General features: G+C 37.3%; 2 protein-coding genes across 5 annotated transcripts in view; both read right to left on the bottom strand.

Moving 5' to 3' along the window:
* Positions 1-17,418, bottom strand: part of pkn2b (protein kinase N2b) — a 49,348-nt gene extending 31,930 nt beyond the window's left edge. Inside the window, exons 1-3 of one of the 4 annotated variants that reach the window (XM_083568933.1) lie at positions 16,696-17,418; positions 13,656-13,727; positions 4,355-4,658 (exon numbers count right to left, since the gene is read on the bottom strand). In XM_083568933.1, coding sequence (XP_083425059.1) covers positions 4,355-4,658; positions 13,656-13,727; positions 16,696-16,716 — 397 coding nt within the window. In that variant the 5' untranslated portion in view covers positions 16,717-17,418. The remainder of the gene's footprint in view (positions 1-4,354; positions 4,659-13,655; positions 13,728-16,695) is intronic. The other 3 variants (XM_083568932.1, XM_083568935.1, XM_083568934.1) reach the window with 3 other exon arrangements.
* Positions 1-17,834, bottom strand: part of lrrc8c (leucine rich repeat containing 8 VRAC subunit C) — a 182,906-nt gene that overhangs the window by 69,099 nt on the left and 95,973 nt on the right. The gene's annotated exons all lie outside the window — the stretch shown is intronic.

Genomic DNA, 17,834 nt, shown 5'->3' with positions numbered 1-17,834 from the left:
TGTAAGAGAACTGCTCTGGAATCCGGAGTGATGAGATCATATGCTCTCGTGTCAGGACAAGCACGTACAAGCACACATCCGGAGGTAAGAGCGAGGTTTTACCTTTATATAGGCGAAAGAGCCCTTATTAACAACACATTGTTTCACTTTCTTCGTTCAAAACCCCCATGCCGGCTTTGCAAAGGGAAGACATTCATGGCTAGATCCATTTTGCAAGCACAGACCAGGGAAGCTAAGATGCATAAGAGAAAGCCTTTTGGTGCCTTACACTAAAGTCAGATACCAAACAAATATAAGCAAACACCTTTTTTTAACGAGGTCCAACATCATTTATTTTTGTCTATCTTAAAGCTGCAGAGACGATATTTTCCGCCACACATTTATATCGTCCAACCTTATCCAATTTAATACATTGTAGACCCCGATATCATGAATCCACAAGGATTTACCATGCTTGTTGAATTGTACTCATCAAAAGCACTCTTAAACCAACATTTAATACCATCAGACACTGTGTGAATGCTGCCTTGCTAACAAACAAACATGCAATGAACTGAAAAAGCAAAGCAAACTCAGCTCTATAATTTACTGAGAGGAACCACAGCATCTTCACACAGTTCAGATAGTCTCTTTAAAGAGAGTCTGACTTAAACCATCACAGCAGGAGAATGGGTTTGGCCATTTTCAAGCTCCCATAAATTGTGCACATAAGCTATATGTCAAGCAACTTTCATGAATGGGAGCACTTCAATTCTACAATATAGTATGAAAATATAAAAGCTGCTGCTCATAGACAAACAGTCATGTCTTAAATCTCATTCAGGAACTAAACAGAATTCTGAGGCGCAACATTCAGCAGAAAAATAGACGATCACGGCCTGCTGGATGAATGAAACTAACCTTTGTTAACATTGTTTCAAATGTTAAAACGAACGACAGTTGTGAAGTAACAGAAACCAACCGAGACGAGGCACTGAGTCATGCATGCTTTACAAATTGTTCTCTTGGTAAATATTACGCAAGTAACAACACTACTACATCTGAGAAACAAAGACAGCTTTCATTAACTGGTCAAATGAAAACTGCGATTGCAGAAAATGTAATAAAAGAAAAAAAAAAACAAGCAAATAAACAAACATTCTCACAAATGGACATGTGAACAATTAGCTTACAGTGAAAAGTACCACCAATACTGACCAAACCACCCCCCAAAACAACTCATTGTTCTTGTATTTTCTTGAACTTGAAAGCCATTCTATCTGTTACATGAGCTAGAAATGGATTTTGTTTTCATTTGTCCAAAACCAAACACATGGATCCATGTTTTCATAGCTCCTTTTTCAAAATTCCAATATCCTTCGAAGTAGCAAATTCTAGACAGTAGCTTAGGCATATTAGGGAAAATGTCTCAATTTCACGCTGAAACCAAAAACGAATATTATCAACACTTTTTGAACCTTTTTTTTTTTTTTTTATAATTCAACAATTTATAGTTCTATGTTTCCAAAACAACCGTAGTTTAATTTTGACTGTTTGCTTCATTACCTGAAATGATTCTAACTGATTTGGTGTCATCCAGAAGAGGACAGGTTCTTTTCTGAGTGCTCATGTTGTCTCTGGGAGTTTTGTTATTGACACTGCTTCCTCTGGTTTGCTCATTAAGGATCTGAATCTAATCCGGATTTCTATAAAGCTGCTTTGTGACAGTGTCTATTGTAAAAGAGAGGATACGTACACACAGAGGTCATAACCCTGGCTGTGAATCCCCACTGGTCTCCTCCATCCCAACCTCATTAAAGAGGCAGAGGAGGAAGGATTTCTAACAAAGTGTGAGAGATTGTGCAATCTTACGCTAGCCTTGACTTGTTGTGCACGGTTTAATATGTTTCCCATCATTCTACTCAAACGTTTTCCCATACACACAAACACGTGATTCTTTGTACTGAAAGGTAATTCTTCCTGGATGCACTGATCAGTGTGAAAGAGGCAGATGTAGAGGACATGGTGGTATGAAAACGGATGATCCGCTGTGGCGACCCCTAATGGGAGCAGCCGAAAGAAGAAGAAGAAGAACTACATTTTATGATGTAACTAATAATAATTTGATTTCATTAAATTCATATTGAATTAAAACCCAAAATTAACATGATGTAATTTGTGAAGGATCTGGGTGTGGCAAAATATAATAGTGAGCATTAGGGATGTGCATCTCCATAACTGGGGATACATTTATATGTCGTTCACTCAAATGAACTCTACACTACACCATTAGATTACTGTATAACACACCATTTTTTTTATATATATGACATATAGTGAAATGCTTTTTTTGACTGTCCGACTTGGAAACATGGAAGCAAAGAAATACAATATAAAGATAAAAATAAAAATCAGAGTAAAGTAACGTAAAAAAAAAATAAAATAAAGTAAATTATATTAAAATATAGTCTGACCATAGAGTAATAAAGGTAAAGGATAAATACATTTTATTAGTAGTACTGCAAAAAAGTTGCACATCAACTAATAATTACATACAAATATTTAAAAAAAATATTTCTTTTTTGAAAACACTGCCAACTTGTATCTGATGCACGTTTTTTTTTTAGATCGATGCATTACATGGTTAACCTTTATGCGAATCGGTGACTCTTACAAATCCTAGTGAGCATGCCTGAATAAAAATATGTACAATATTATTTCAAGTGTACGGTTAATAATATCTATAAAATAGCTTAAAGTGGATGATGTCAATTTCAGATAAATAAACAAACAAATAATCGTCAAACCCATATGAACTATGTATTCCTGGGAGTTTGAAGATCCCACTCGGAACCACAGTTTAGACAGACAGAATGTTCGCAGTAAGATAAGCTGACCAAATTCGATATTGCATGCTAGGTTGCTTGATTTCAATTCACAAATATGTAAATTAGAAATTGGGTGCTGCTGTAGGCTTGCTGAAAGCTCTAAGGAAAAATTATCATAAAATAAAAAAATAAATAAAATTAAAAAAATCACAAGAGCCAAGCGTTTACACAATATGGCCATAAGTATGTGGACACCTGATCCACCCCCATTTCTGGTTCATCCCTAAACTGCTGCCACGATGTTCCTGTGCACAAAGCGAATTCCATGAATACGTATCGTGCCGAGGTTAAAGAAAAAGAAGTCAAGGCCTCCTCACACCACTTTTGTGCATAACCTCACTAAGGATTTTATCAGAACCCATACAGCAACAGTAAAAAATGTTGGAAAGTGAATTTATTCAATACAAGCAATTCTACCACATTAGATGGACTTAAAGGTAAATGGGAAAATGATATACAAGAACGAATTTCAGATAAACACCGGCTTTACTGGTCTAGGGTAAAACTAAGTTCAGAGAGGACTTTGATCCCACACGTGTCAGATATAAGCAGGAACCAGCTACGTTATTGCATATGTTCTAGACATGCCCAAAGTTATATCATTTTTGGAGATTTATCTTTGATAAACTGTCGAAAAATATGCCAAATACCATTAGAACACTGTGTACCATGCAAGTATGTGTATATGTGTACAGAGAACCCCCACTCTGCTCTACCCCCACACCCCCAGTTAATCGCGAAATTGCATTTTCTCATGACTAATTTGTTTTGCTGGTTTTCCCCCCCTCTCGCGTATAGTACGATGGACCAAAAAACTTTAAGGGCTATATATGGAGTTTTATGTTGCAATAATGAAATGTATTAATAAAAATATAATTATTAATTATAAAATGAAGTAATATGTTAATACATTACATGTAGTCACTATAAATGTGATACAGTGTACTGTATTTCTACGAATTTACACAAAATGCTTCTCGCTATATTCTTGCAAATGTTTTCTGTGTGTGTTTAAACTCTGTGGGAGGATGATTAACGATTTAAACAATAATAATAATAATAATAATAAAAGAAAAAAAAAGCATTTTTGCGGTGGCGTCCGTTTTTCTTTTATGGCGGGTGGTTTTGAAACGCAACAACCGCGATAAACGGGGGATTAGTGTATATGTTTCTTGTTAAACACTTCCAAAAAAAAAGAGACTAATTAAAATTAATGATTATAAAAAATTATGTTGGAAAGCTAATCCAGAAGAGTGGAGGTTATTAAAACGACACGAGCACTAACTATGAAATGGGATGTTTAATAAGTACATATGGGTGTGGTGGTTGTGTGTCTTTTTATACATGTAATTACGTCACAACACATAGCTATAGAACTGAACTTTGAACACTGCTCTTTACTAAACTCATGCACCATCGCTTGTTTGAGAACTTTGATCTATATTGCTTTGTTAAAAAAAATAAATAAATAAATAAAAAAATTGTACCTCGGAGCTCGTCAGGGTCTTTGACCACTATGTGAGCATTGAGCTCCTGCAGCTCCTGGTGCAGCTCCTCCACCTTCTTATTGCTCTTCTTCAGCATGTTGTCGACATAAGCAAGGCTCTTCTTGTCTGTGGTGGCTTTGCGTAGGTTCTCCGCTCCTTCCTTGATCTTGAGCTCTTTGCGGAGCTCGCGCTTGATCTCATCCTTTATCTCATCCAGCTTCTGCTGCACCATGGTGTCAGACAGGTCCAAGCTGAGACCCATCAGGCTCAGACGATCCGAAACCATGTCACTTCGAGCTTCACGCTGTAAGAAAAAGAAGAAAAGATAGTTTGTAGGGACAGATGTATAGAGAAATAGAAAGACAATGAGAGAGAAGGAAAAGCAATGTCATCAGGCCTCATTGGGATTTAAATATTATACTGGAAATTATATGGTTTTAAGCGCATGTACACAAGTTCCCATGGGGTGGGGGACTCTATTGTGGTGTTGCATGTTGCTAATACAGACTTGTGGGCAGGAAAAAGGTCACTGAAATAAACAAAAATATATTTCCTTGGTTTAAACCGTCTACAGGAAGCTGGATTTGGTCATCATTATAGGAATTCAGAATTTGTTGTGCCTTTAAAATAGTACATTATTCACATTCTACCAAGATTCCACACGCATCTCGTGTCTAATACCCGTGGCTGATTTTCATTTTTGGTTTTGTTTGCTGCATTTATGCAAATGTGTTTAAAATCTCTTTAAAGCCTCACACGAATCACATGGTGCAATAAATGTCATGATTAAGTGGTGCTGAAAGCATCCGGATGACACGAACATACAAACTCTTGTCTATTAAACACAATGTTTTCATGCTGCACTGGTCGCGAGGTGGGAATACTGGACAGACTAACAAAGGGATGTAACAAATAAACCTACTGGCATGGTTAAAGGGTGAGAGGAAACCCACACAGACAGAACAACATGCAAAACTCCACATGGAGAGTAACCCAAGCAGAGGATCAAACCCAGGAGCTGTGGGGTGGCAATGCTACACGCTGTGCCTCCACGCTGCCACTGATTTAATCACCAGGCAAAATGTGCCATACTGAATAAAACACAGAGAGAATGATGGGATTATGAAGTGTATAAAGTAAATATACTATGAGCTGAATACTACAAGGTTCTCTTTTTCTTGTTGTTGTTGTTTTATGTACCACAGTGTGACTGCATAATATACAGTAGATCTAGTACACTGCAGATGCACTGCCTGCTACTACACTGCTTACAGAGAGGACATGATAAGGCTGGAGGTTAACAAAGCCTTCAAAAATACAATACAGTAGAAAGTAACTATGAAGTGTCGATCAGCCTTAGATTCCCAGTACACTTCTAGAAAACGCTCACTATTCCCACATACTTTTTTTTTTTTTAAACTATGACGAGTTACCCAGAAACCTTAGATGGATGTCAGAGGTTTACTTTGTTTTGACGTTTTTTATCAATAAAATGGAAACAGAAGCAGTTCTCCGATTTCCTCCTGCCTTCTAAAAGCATTTAGGTAGAATAGATCTATGTTAATCCAGATAAAGAGGAACTTGCACCCCCCCCACTGTTTGACCTTCTGTTTACACGAAGACAGCGTTTATTTTGCACTGTGGACCGAGAAACATATCGATTCAAATGTTTGGCGTATTTTTAGTCTCGTGTCACCAATTCACAAGACCCATTCAAATGGTAAAATCTAAATTCAAATCATCGGCTCAAATAAATAAAAAGTAAAACAACTGGCAGAAATGATGCAAGCGCCTTCGATTTGTACACATGCACAGACATATCCTTGTGCCCCAAACATTTTGTTGTCTGTTAGACTTTTTTGGGGGGCGGTGAAGGACAAATTATGTAAATGTTTACATGCAAGTTCACGTTTGTTCTTTAAGAAATAAAAAAAAAAAAAACTTCCTTTACGAAATGTTAGACAGAATATGACCTGCGTAATGTGATTTATTATGTCTTCAACTTGGAGCTTTTTTTGGAGAATTGTTTCTGAAGCTTAGCATTAAAATGTCATGAAAATAAAGCAGTAGCAGAAACTACTACAGCATTTTCAACAAACCTATTATATGCACTATGTGCTATTGACACTCATTTGGTGTCATCTTTAGACTTGTGCCTTTTTTGAAGGTCATTCTTGTTATCATTTCTTTCCTGATAAGACGGAGGACACACCTTGAACTAACCCGAACACAACAGGTTAGAATTTTTATCATCGGCTTTGTAGTCGAACTGTAAACTCTGGCCATGTTATCAATGTGAAACATATACACACACCTATACACACACCCACACAACTGCAAATGAGTTATTTGAAGTTACTCAAAGACCCTATGCTTGAATAAATTAAACCATGGCAAGGCTCCAATTTTCTGTTTCTTTTTTTAATGCATGACCAGTAAAATATTTATTTGTATGTACATGCAATTTGGGACTATACATGCTCATAAAATCTTTAAAAATAAAACAATGTATGTTTCAGATCTTGTACATATGTCACTCTGGATACAAAGCAAAATATTTATTTTAATTTAATAAGTCAATATTTTATTTTAATATCTACTTTTTGATATTTCAGGCAAGCCGTCCTATGTAGAAACTTCTTGGGGTAAAAAAAGAATATACATACTGTGAATAAAAAAAAAAAATAAAAAAAAAAAAATAAAAAATAAAAAGCTAAACAGACATGCACACAATTTTCATATGAAATGAACGCAGCAAAGCACCACAGCCATTTAGAACATAAGCAATATGTACTAGAGACCTACTGGTCCTTTTACAAAAACGTGACTATGGCCGAGTCATCCCCTGTGCAGAAAAGAACATAGACGTGCCTGTATATAATACACAGAACTACCTCATCATAAGCTTAGTCAAGTAGGTTTCTGGCCACACAGGAGCATTCACTTCTCTAGTGGGCTAATAAATAAATTAATTATTTGTCCACCACTGCTTTAACACGCTAGCATGTCTGTGTTTTGTCTGTTCTGAAATGTTGTTTCTGGCAGAGTGCTGGTACTAGGCTGCAACCAGGGCAAAATGAAAACAAGTGAAAGGAAGAAAAAAAAAACTAGCTTTCCTCAAGCTATCAGCACCTATTTACTACGTTTGGGTGCTTTACTGAGGTAGAGTTGAGTTTCTACAGACTCGACAGGGGTGTGGTGTATCCCAGGCACTACTGGCTGTTTTGCAAATCAGTCAAGTTATTCAAGTCACTGCCTGACTTCCTGTTTAAAAAAAACAACAGACACAGATCATGACCAGTGAACATGCAGGTTACTCACTGACAGCTGCTGGGATGATTACGGCAAAAAGGGAAAACTGTACGTTTGTAAATTCAAGTCAGTTGTTCTTCTCTGATCAATTGCAATACACTATTACACAAGTTAAAAATGTCACCCATCTATTAAGAATTCTCTTCAATAAAACACACAAATATCTGCAATAAAACAAAAACTGCTTTTAAAAGATAAAAACATTGTAATATTTCTTACCAAGATATCAGTCATAGCAGAAGTGAACCCTGGCATTTTCAAACCCCCGTCTATCACACAAACAGCGTAATCGATGAGAACCAGAGACAACAAAAATGTGACATCTTCACTAAAAGTTTGAATCTAATCTCTGATACTGGACCACGCAAATGAACAGTGTCTGATAAGCCCGGCGGATAATCGTGGGTTTAAGTGAAGTGGGTGGCTTTTCTTAAAATAACGCAACAGCCTGTGGGACAAACACAACCACAGAGTCTCCTAATCTGAAAAGAAGGCCCTCCATTCAGGAGAAGGTCATTTATGAGAATCAAAAAAGAAAAGGAGTGACTTTGTGTAATTACACACACCTCAATAGAATATTAACATACAAATCCCTTTTTTTTTTTTTTTTTAAATGCGAGTGCCCCAGTGCAGCCTCTTTTTTTTTTTTTATATACCTATAATGATCTTTTTTCATAGCTTCAAGTGTGTTGCACATTCTAGAGCTTAAACCTACACAACTCAGTTTAAAAAAAAGGGAGTCTATGTATGCACGTGTCCACACATGGTTCTTACAATCTGAATGTTGAAAGCATTTGTAGACAGGAGTGTGCACTACTTTCACTAACACATGTATGCCATATTAAACACCACTCTCCCCAGAGCATTACTATGGACTGGCTCAGCACTGCATGGTATTTTAATTCATGCTACAAGCACCGCACGTGCCTGTTCAAAAACAAAACGTAGATTCAATTCATAATTTCACTATAAATAAATGGCCGGGCTGCCGGCTGTGAGCAGTCATTGAGCTGCAGCCAACGTCAATGCTGACTGGTATATTCATCATGTTGCACTTCATTAGTGCTTGTTTACGGTTCTTGTCCTGTGCACATGTTTACCAAGACAAAATATGTTCTAAAGTGATGCTGTTGCAGTATGCATAGTCGATACAGTAAATCTAAAATGTCTACATGCCCCTGTTCAAACTGCAGTTTTTGTATTAAAATAAATAAATAATCACTTTCAGACAGTGAAAAAGTAACAAACAAAAAAAGGTTTGATGAAGAAAACGATAACGAGGTACGTATAAGTGCATAAGTTTGCACACCCTTTGACTAATACTCTGTTAAAGCACCTTCTGTTTGTAATAAAGCTTTCGGTCTTTTTAGATAAGAGCTTACCAGCTTTAAAATCGTTTTGATTTGGCAAGCTCAGTCATTTTTTTTTTTAAATATCTGACAGCATTCTGTTTTGTAGCAATGCTCCAGATCTATTGAATTATGTACCCAGTCCTCTCCAAATCCTTACACAAACTTTCGATAGGCTATTACTCTAAGCTCCGACTGGGCCTTTTCAAACATTGATCATCATCTTCTGAAGGCAGCCCTTTGATGACTTGGATTTGCGCTTTGGGTTGTTATGAGGCTGGAACATGATTTTTATTTATTTATTTATAAAACAGATGAGTATTTAAAGCTTTCTGTGTTTATCTCCATTTTGATTACAACCCCAGTCCCAGCTGAAGAAAAGCAGCCCCATAGCATGACAATTCCCCCACCATACCCCAATGCATGTTTGGCGTTTTCTTTGTTTAGTTTTAGTTCAAAACATATGTCTTTTTGAATCATACCCAAAAGGTTCTCATATTAGCTCATAAATTTTGGCACTTATTTTTTATTAAAAAAATTTTTAAGGGGTGTTGCCTGAATTTTTTAGTAAAATAGCGGCATAGACATTATTGTATCCATCGGAATATTCATTATTTACTCCCAATAAGGACGAATGCACACACTGTCGAGAGACACAGCCTCATTGTGCAGCTAATTCCCACAGGTCTGATAGCAGGTGCTCTACAAAACACACTGGCACATAGATGTTTACTCTCTAAACTGATTAATGCTAGCAAAAGCATACAATGGTGCAAAGGTCATTCAGGATATTTTGTTTCACCACTCATCTTTCTGAAACAGCTTTGATATTATAACTCCAGTCTAGTGGACTAGACCTTCTGCCACTATATAAGGGACTAGAGGAAATGATGGTGGAAGTGGGTCCGACGCCACCTATTTTCTTTTTACAGGGCCACAACGAGAGCGAGGCAAGACGTATGAAAACATTTTAAATGCAGCAGATTTATAGTGCGGCTTCTTGTTCTCCCTCATGCGAGAACGAAACACGAATGAAGCAGTTACCATCTTTCCACTGACATCGTGCTGGCGTGAGTTTGGGGAACAGTAAAACTTTTTCTTTTTAGGAACCTGCCTGGTGCCTCAATACTATTATATACTCAGACTGCTGAAGTTTTTGAATGAGTGGTATAAAAATACCTTTCTCCTTATTCCTTATTGGTTGAATCAGTCCTTCAGAAATCGAATTATTATAGCACAGATAAAAGGCTGTGTGTTTTTTCTTTTTTATGTTTGTTGTTTTTTTTTTTTATCTGACTATGTAAAGCAGGTCAGAGGAAGATACATTTGTTCAGCTCAAATATTGAACTCTCAGATTTTTCTATATTAATTGTGATAGAAAAACCCAGCAGTTGAAGAACTGACACCAGCACTGGCATGGAAAACGGCTAAACGTGGATTAGGGGCTCTGAACGTACACGTCATGCTCTGAGGGTAAGCTCACGAATGACAGCACACGCTCATGTAGATGAGTGAAGTGAGGGTGGGAACGATGTGAAGGCTAACACGGAGCTTGTGTGGACTCGCAGTGAACTCTAAACACGTGTCAATATTGCATATTCATATCATAATTCCTGACAAACAACTCAGGAGAAGAATAAATAAGTGAGACGCCACACAAGACATTAAAAGTTCCAGTTGAGACTAATAATGTGCATAAATCACGGTTTTTCCACAACTTTATCCATTTCCTTCGACCGTACCTTTCTTTAGGCAAATCAGTAAGGACCTCTGCTGACATCAGAGCTGATTCATTAGAAATGAATTAGAAATTCACATCTGTATTCCCACAAACATACTTAACGTTGGCCTGAAAGATTCAACAAGGAACTGTTAGTGGAATTTAAGACATCAGGTACCAAAGGATGCACAATCACAATTTGGAGAGTCCAACATCGCCAATGCTTTAAAAAGCCAGACTGAACTTTGTGGGTGAACAGCCACATAAAAATGTCAAATAAAGCAAAATAATTGCACTGTTTGCGTGTGGAGAAATAAGGGTAAAGCTTTTAATCCAAAGAAACCCATCTTAGTTGTGAGCCATGGGGATATTGCGTTGGTGTTTACATGGAAATGGGATCGGTCCAACTTCAAAGGAAACAAATAATAAGGAAATATTATCTAGAAATGCTAATGCAAAATCTTGAGGCATCAGCTAATGAGTTCACACCACAAAGCCCTGATCTAAACTCTATAGAAAATGTGTGGACTGAAAAAGCATGTTGGAGCAAGGAGAACCACAATTCTGACTTAGATACACTAGTTCAGAATGGGCACAATTCTCTAGCAAAAGTTTGTTGTGAAAAGCTTATAGATTTTGAGCTATCTCAAGCATTTCAATTCACCAAATATTACCACAACCATCACAAATACAGCATTCCTTAGCTACACGACATGACCTTGTATGGAAATAAAGGAGATCCGCTAGTTGACTTAACACGTGCTTGGAAACTGGATTAGACCTAGGTGTATGGAAACCTTTTTCAACCATACATGTACTTGCACTGATAATACTGTAAATGGTCCACAATAATAAGGTTAAGTGAATACAGTTCATGCTAAATCAGCACCTCCCTACAACCTAATCCCAGTTGCTGTTCCTATTATTAGAATGAGCTTCAGAGAATACACCTTAGAGGTTAGTCTACGCACATCTGCCAGGAATCCTGCCGGCAAGATTATTTCAGCCTACATGTAATTGTCCATCATGCTACTCTTGTACCCGGTTTTTATGATTCTTGCAAAGAATACAGTGAAACCTTCTGTTGAGGTTTCAGAACTCCTGCATGGCTTTGGTAGCACTGTGTTCTAATCTAATTACATAATACTAAGATATAAAGTATTACTTTAGTGACTCTCGCCAGTCCTATTGCACAGAGCTCGTGTTACCGCTCACTATAACTACCTGTGAATTTGATTCATTTCAGGATTTTGGTCCTTTGCCTGCCATCAAAGGAAACTACTATATTTCTTGTTTTCTAACAAAACTAATGTGTTCAAATAAAAATTTGATTTCATTGGCCTTTAATTAAATATACAGTGATGAAGGTTATTTCAGGTAATTTTTCCAAAGTCTCTTCTATGCTTTGGGTTGCAATGGTAAAACATAATCAGTAATATCATTCAGAAACACAAGCCGGCAAAAAATAAAGTGGCAGTGTTGGGGAAAAGTGCAAGAAAACCTTTTCTCTGTTCATTTGTACCTTTAAATCCATAAAAATGTAAACAACCTCAAATGAAAACGAAATAAAATCGTCGGTTTGGTTGAACTGAAAGATTGAAGCATCTCGAAAAACTCGGTTTTCAGCATTAACTTTCCTTATTTTTGAGAATGCCATTGTTTTTCACTCACTGAAAGTTTCATCTGTTTGCGCATCGGTCACTGCACGCGCAACTGCAACTGCCTGCACGCGCAACTGCACGTCTGATCGTAGCAACAGTGAGCACTGTAACTGTAGTAGCCCTAAACTGATCTTGATGTGTCTGATATAAATTAGATTTTATTAGAAAATTGCGTACGGCATATTTCATTATGTCAAAAAAGGCTTTGTGGTCCGGCCAGACGCATCTTGCGGTCCAGATTCGGACCGGAGTCCGCCAGCCGGCGACCCCTGCTCTAGAGACTGGCTAATGTTTGCATCTAACTGAATGTATGAGTACACAAAATGGCACCATGCATGGCCTGTGGTTGTTTGGCGTGTCTTTTGTAAACGTCGTCCAAATGGTGCATCACCATTGTAAATATTGGGGGCAAAATGTCTCACCGTGTCTGACTTGCGTCTCAAAACGCCTACTTATGTACTGTTTTAAACAGTTATTGAGCACTAACTGGTTTTTCTTTTGTGGTTAATTGCTGTGCATGAAAAAGCTAAGCATTACAGTTCTGCATGAAAACCAGACAGACAGGATGTTCGGTTTAAAATGTGCTGTTTAGTAGATGCCAATTTCTAACCTCTAGTTGAACATAAAGTCTAATATCAAGAATGTGAACAATGCTGCTCATATTACTGCAGCTTTATGTGTCAAGTATAAACTGGCCTTTTAGACTAAAGAAAACACTCTTTACACATTCTTACACAACCAAAATAAGACAAACACAAACAATAGTTGCAGCACATAGAAATCAATCAGCTGAATTTAGTGTCAAATGTACCTCCATAATGAAATAACTGACTATGAACAGGATACGGCACAATTTTTAGTATCTCTGGCATCAGCCAGTTGACATTGTGCCTTGAGGCACTGTTAACAGTGTACAGTGTAAAAATTAATAACAATCAACAAACAAAAAGAAAAAATAAATAGTCCTTAAAAAAGGGCAGATTCTTCTTACTGAAGTCTAGAAAAAAAACATTGGCATTGCAATCCAATGAATATATACATTTATAGTAGCTTACATTCCTCATCATAAGAACAAGCAGTCTGAAAGTTCAATGTTACGAAGGAGACAGAAATCATGACAGAGCAATATGATGGAAAATGTTTCAATATGCAAGAAAACAGTTCAAATATGATATTTTTAACAAGTAACACAAAATGACAGGATGCAGTACATTTTTATAAAACTAAAACTAAAATATAAATACTAAAGCTCATTTTACCATTTTCATACTGGTCCACTGACATCCCGTGGTTGATGCATCTCTGTATTCTACAGTGTTGTTGAGTGACAACTGGTATTAAGAAAAAAAAAAAAAAAAAAAGGCTAATTATTTCAGAAACTATCAAACATTTCAACAATTCAACAAACCCAATAGTTAAAGCAATATGAAACCGGTAATATCGTTTCAGTGACTGGTTCAGTACACTTCTATCAATACGCCTTAAACTTTCCTAGACTGTGATCCCTACTTAATAGTTTGCTCCACACTGCATAAAAAGCATGGAACAAAATCAAGATGCTGCAGAAAACCAGCGTTTGGGAAATCCGTGAAATTCAGTACAGTCTGTGCAAACATAACTAAGCCTGACGCAACAGCATGCTTTACATGAGTGAGCACCTGAAGAGGAAATGTTCCAGTGTGAGTGCCTGTGACTGTATGATGACTTATCTATTGTGTCATCAATTAGAAAAAACTTTAATGTTACTGTAGAGGGTAAAACTGCTGATAACAGAAGTCCCCATTATATAAACACGTTACTATTTTTGACCTATGCAAATCCTCTACTGTTCTGACCTGCTAGCTGGGTTTGCTGAGAGCCAGAACGTGAGCATTGTGTGCTAGATCACTTTGTAGAGTGATAGAAAACCCAGTTGTGTTTACTGAGATAGAGTTACATGAAGAAAATGATACAACAGATACAAAAATGAACCACATTTGTTAACACAAAGGTGCATTGTAGCATCATTTAGGATATCGCCCAACATTTAATTCAATACAAATTCATAATACTAAAATAACAGGATAAAATCTCAAACAAATACAAAGTTAGAAATCCAATATCAGCACGCCCTATTTCCGCACAACCTATGCTTGTTTGAGGGTTGAAAGGGTTTATGTTTATTGACGGGTCTTAAATGTAGTCATCGTTAATAGCACCTATCTTTACACATGGTCGTTATGTTTGAGTTCCATATCGTATATCAAATCACTAAAGGCCTGTTTAAACAAAACCTGTAGCATCTGTTTCTGCTTTAACTGTAACAGCGTTGTCCAAAAGTCTGAGGCTGCAAGTGAAAATTCTTTCATTACAATTATCTTCTCCAAAAAAAAAAAAAAAAAAAAAAACCTGGAGGAAAAGTAGTTTCAAGAAAGATTAGCATGAATGATAAACATGCATTAGATTAGGCGTGAACTCCACAAGTGATGATCTATGTTGAATCAAACCCACTTGACCTGTGTTTCAATGGAAAGGAGAACACTCCCATGTCCTTTTTTCATACAAAGGAATTACCATGGTCTATATTGTACATTACCTTCATTTGTTTGAATAAATTCTTAACATTAAAATAAGCCCATATATACTATAAATGACACTTTTCTCAGATTTTTTGGACCCCCTGTATATTGGCTGATATTAGTTAAAGATTTTGGCACCTTAAAAAAAAATACCAAAAGTACAACTGCACTAATAAAGTGTTAGTACCAAACTAGATATCTGATTTTGGTCCAATATTCTACATCCTGATTTGAATCCGAATGCAGCTCCATCACAGTAAATTTGTTTTTAGCACAATGAATCGCTCAGCTGAGTTTTTCTTGTATTCTATCATTGTTCAGTAGCTTCGAGGGGAACTGGCACTGTGATGTTCTACAGGATACGCTGCTAATAATAGCTCTGGACTTGAGTTCCCCCACCACAAGGCTTACTAACGTAATGTACATACATACACCAAAGCACAAAGTGGGAGAATTCTGACACACACACATATGCACACACACACACACACACACACACACACACACACACACACACACACACACCAGGTCTCACATTACACAGCCTCTTAATCCCTGTAGGTTTCTGGGACTGATTTTGGACAGGATATTATTTTTATATGATGTTTCCCCATTGTCTAATAATATTACTGCTGAACAGGGTGATGTGCTCAGCTCAGTTACACTGTTATACAGTAATATCACTGGGGAACAATTAGGCTTTAGAGCGGCCATAAAATCTGGACTTCACTTCTTGAAAACCTTAACATTTTATTCATTTTTAATCTTACAGCATGTTTGTTCAAATATTCAGAATTCTATTTTTGATTATTTATTACTGGTTAGTTTTAAAATTGTACTTCAGACATGCATTAAGGAAGTCGAAGTTGTTTAATATGTGTTCACTTGGCAACTCTTATTAAGTGTTATGGGTTGGAAATACATGAAAATTTGTAGAGGTAAATGTGGGTGAATATGATTAAAGTACAGAAACCTTGGGGTGTGTGTGTGTGTGTGTGTGTGTCCATGGCTTTGGAGCATTAACATTACCTCAGCCATAAAGAATCACACAGTACAGCTCATGGGTGGGACAGCGTGGAGCTCTGCTGTCAAAATCCCCCGAATACTAACATTTTCCTCTGACTAGAGATTAGATGATTTTTCTCTATTGTCAAAAAATACATTTTAGTATTTAATGTGAATCCGTCCAACAGAGCAGGAAAAAAAATCAGTGTTCTGGGTTAGACTGGGTCTTATACCAGATTTAGGCTACAACTGGTTTTTTTTTTTTTTTTTTTACTCCTTACTCCAATAATATCTGAATGAAAACCGAGTAATTAAGCAAACTTAATTATATGAATAATAAATAAAATTATACACAATTCTTCATCCCGCAGACTGAACCTGAAAAAAAGGAATTATCCCAAACCCGAATCAACAGTTGGATTTCTAGCTGATTGGTTGAGTCCTAAAGTGTCTTTCTGCTGGATTAGTAGTGTGCTCTATAGGCTGCACGGCGCCATTAAGCATACCCTGTGTAGAAGACTTGGGTAGGGTACATTGTGCAATTTGGGATTCGGCACTTATTTCCTATAGGCCTTCAGTTCCATTGGGAAACGTCTTGTAATTAATCTGAAACCGACCACCCAAAGAAAACCTATATAAAACCCTTCCCCATGAAATAAAAGTTTTAAAAACGTGAATACACGCAGCTAATAAGAAACTCCGTGGGTCCAGCGACAGAAATTGTAAGTTTTCTTACCTGCACGGAATCGGCCGCCATTTTCCCCCCTCAACTTTGAATCAGAAATTCGGGAGAGCAAACAGGAGCGAGAAGGTCCTAAGGAAGTCGTCAAAATCCAGCTCGTCTGCCCTCCAGAATCTCTTGCTTTCCGACTTAGAGAATTGAATAAGCTCTCCGTTGTGTGGCTTTACCGCCGCTGCTTCCCAGCTTCCCAATTTCCATGTCGGCCGCTTATTAAACTTCGTGCGCCAAAAAAAACTCTTCCAGTATAACGAAAATGTGAAAAGAAAATGTAAGAAAGCTATGCAATTAACCCGAAAGGAAATGTCATTAAAAGTTGCTGGGAAAAAAATGAATTTGGAAGGAAATGCAGCCTGATTTTCAGGGGAAACACTCTCTCCCTATGCGCGAGCCCAAATCGGCCACTTTCGGTCATGTGATCAGAAACTCCATGCACAGAAGGAGGAGGCACGAGCTGCGGGCTGAGCTCAGGACTCGTGTTGTGAGCAGAGCATGGAGAGCGGCTCCAGACTATCTACCCGCCGCCATTCTGTTCCACGCTGTCTCTTGTCAGCTACATATTCAACAGCTCTCAGCTGTACACCGCATCAGCACACCTGACCCAGCTCTTACCTTCCATGAGGAACCATCAAACTTTACCTGCCAATGTCAGGGACATGCAGTTAGAATTTTTTTACACTGATAGTTCCGGTTCCCCAATCTATTGGTCAAGAGCACATGAGGTGCACAAACTTCTTCCTGTTAGGGGCCTAAAATCATACTTAAGGTCCGTGGGCCAAAAGTCCAGGTTGGGTGAAGTAAAAATCCACGTAGTCACATTTTGAGAAAGATGAAGAATGTTATGTTTCATAATGACAACTTGCATTATTTCCAAACAGCAAAACTTCCCCTTGTCACGTGCCAACACTGTCTCGCTGTATATGTGTCACACAAAGCATGCTGTACAGTCAAATTCATTTATATTTTCTATAATTATAATAAAACATTTTTTACAATTTGGAATACAACGAAAAAGTTTAAATAGACGGTTTTGTTGTTTAAATAGATATTTTTTCCCTTTATTTCACTTCTTACATGGCATGGCTGGCCTAATCAACAGACCATTTCTGCATTGGACTTGGACTTTTGGTCACTTT

This window comes from Silurus aristotelis (assembly GCF_946808225.1).
Source record: "Silurus aristotelis genome assembly, chromosome: 2".
NCBI classification, from domain to species: Eukaryota; Metazoa; Chordata; class Actinopteri; order Siluriformes; family Siluridae; genus Silurus; species Silurus aristotelis.
Note: the sequence above shows the minus strand (reverse complement) of the source record. Positions and strands in the feature narration are given on the sequence as shown.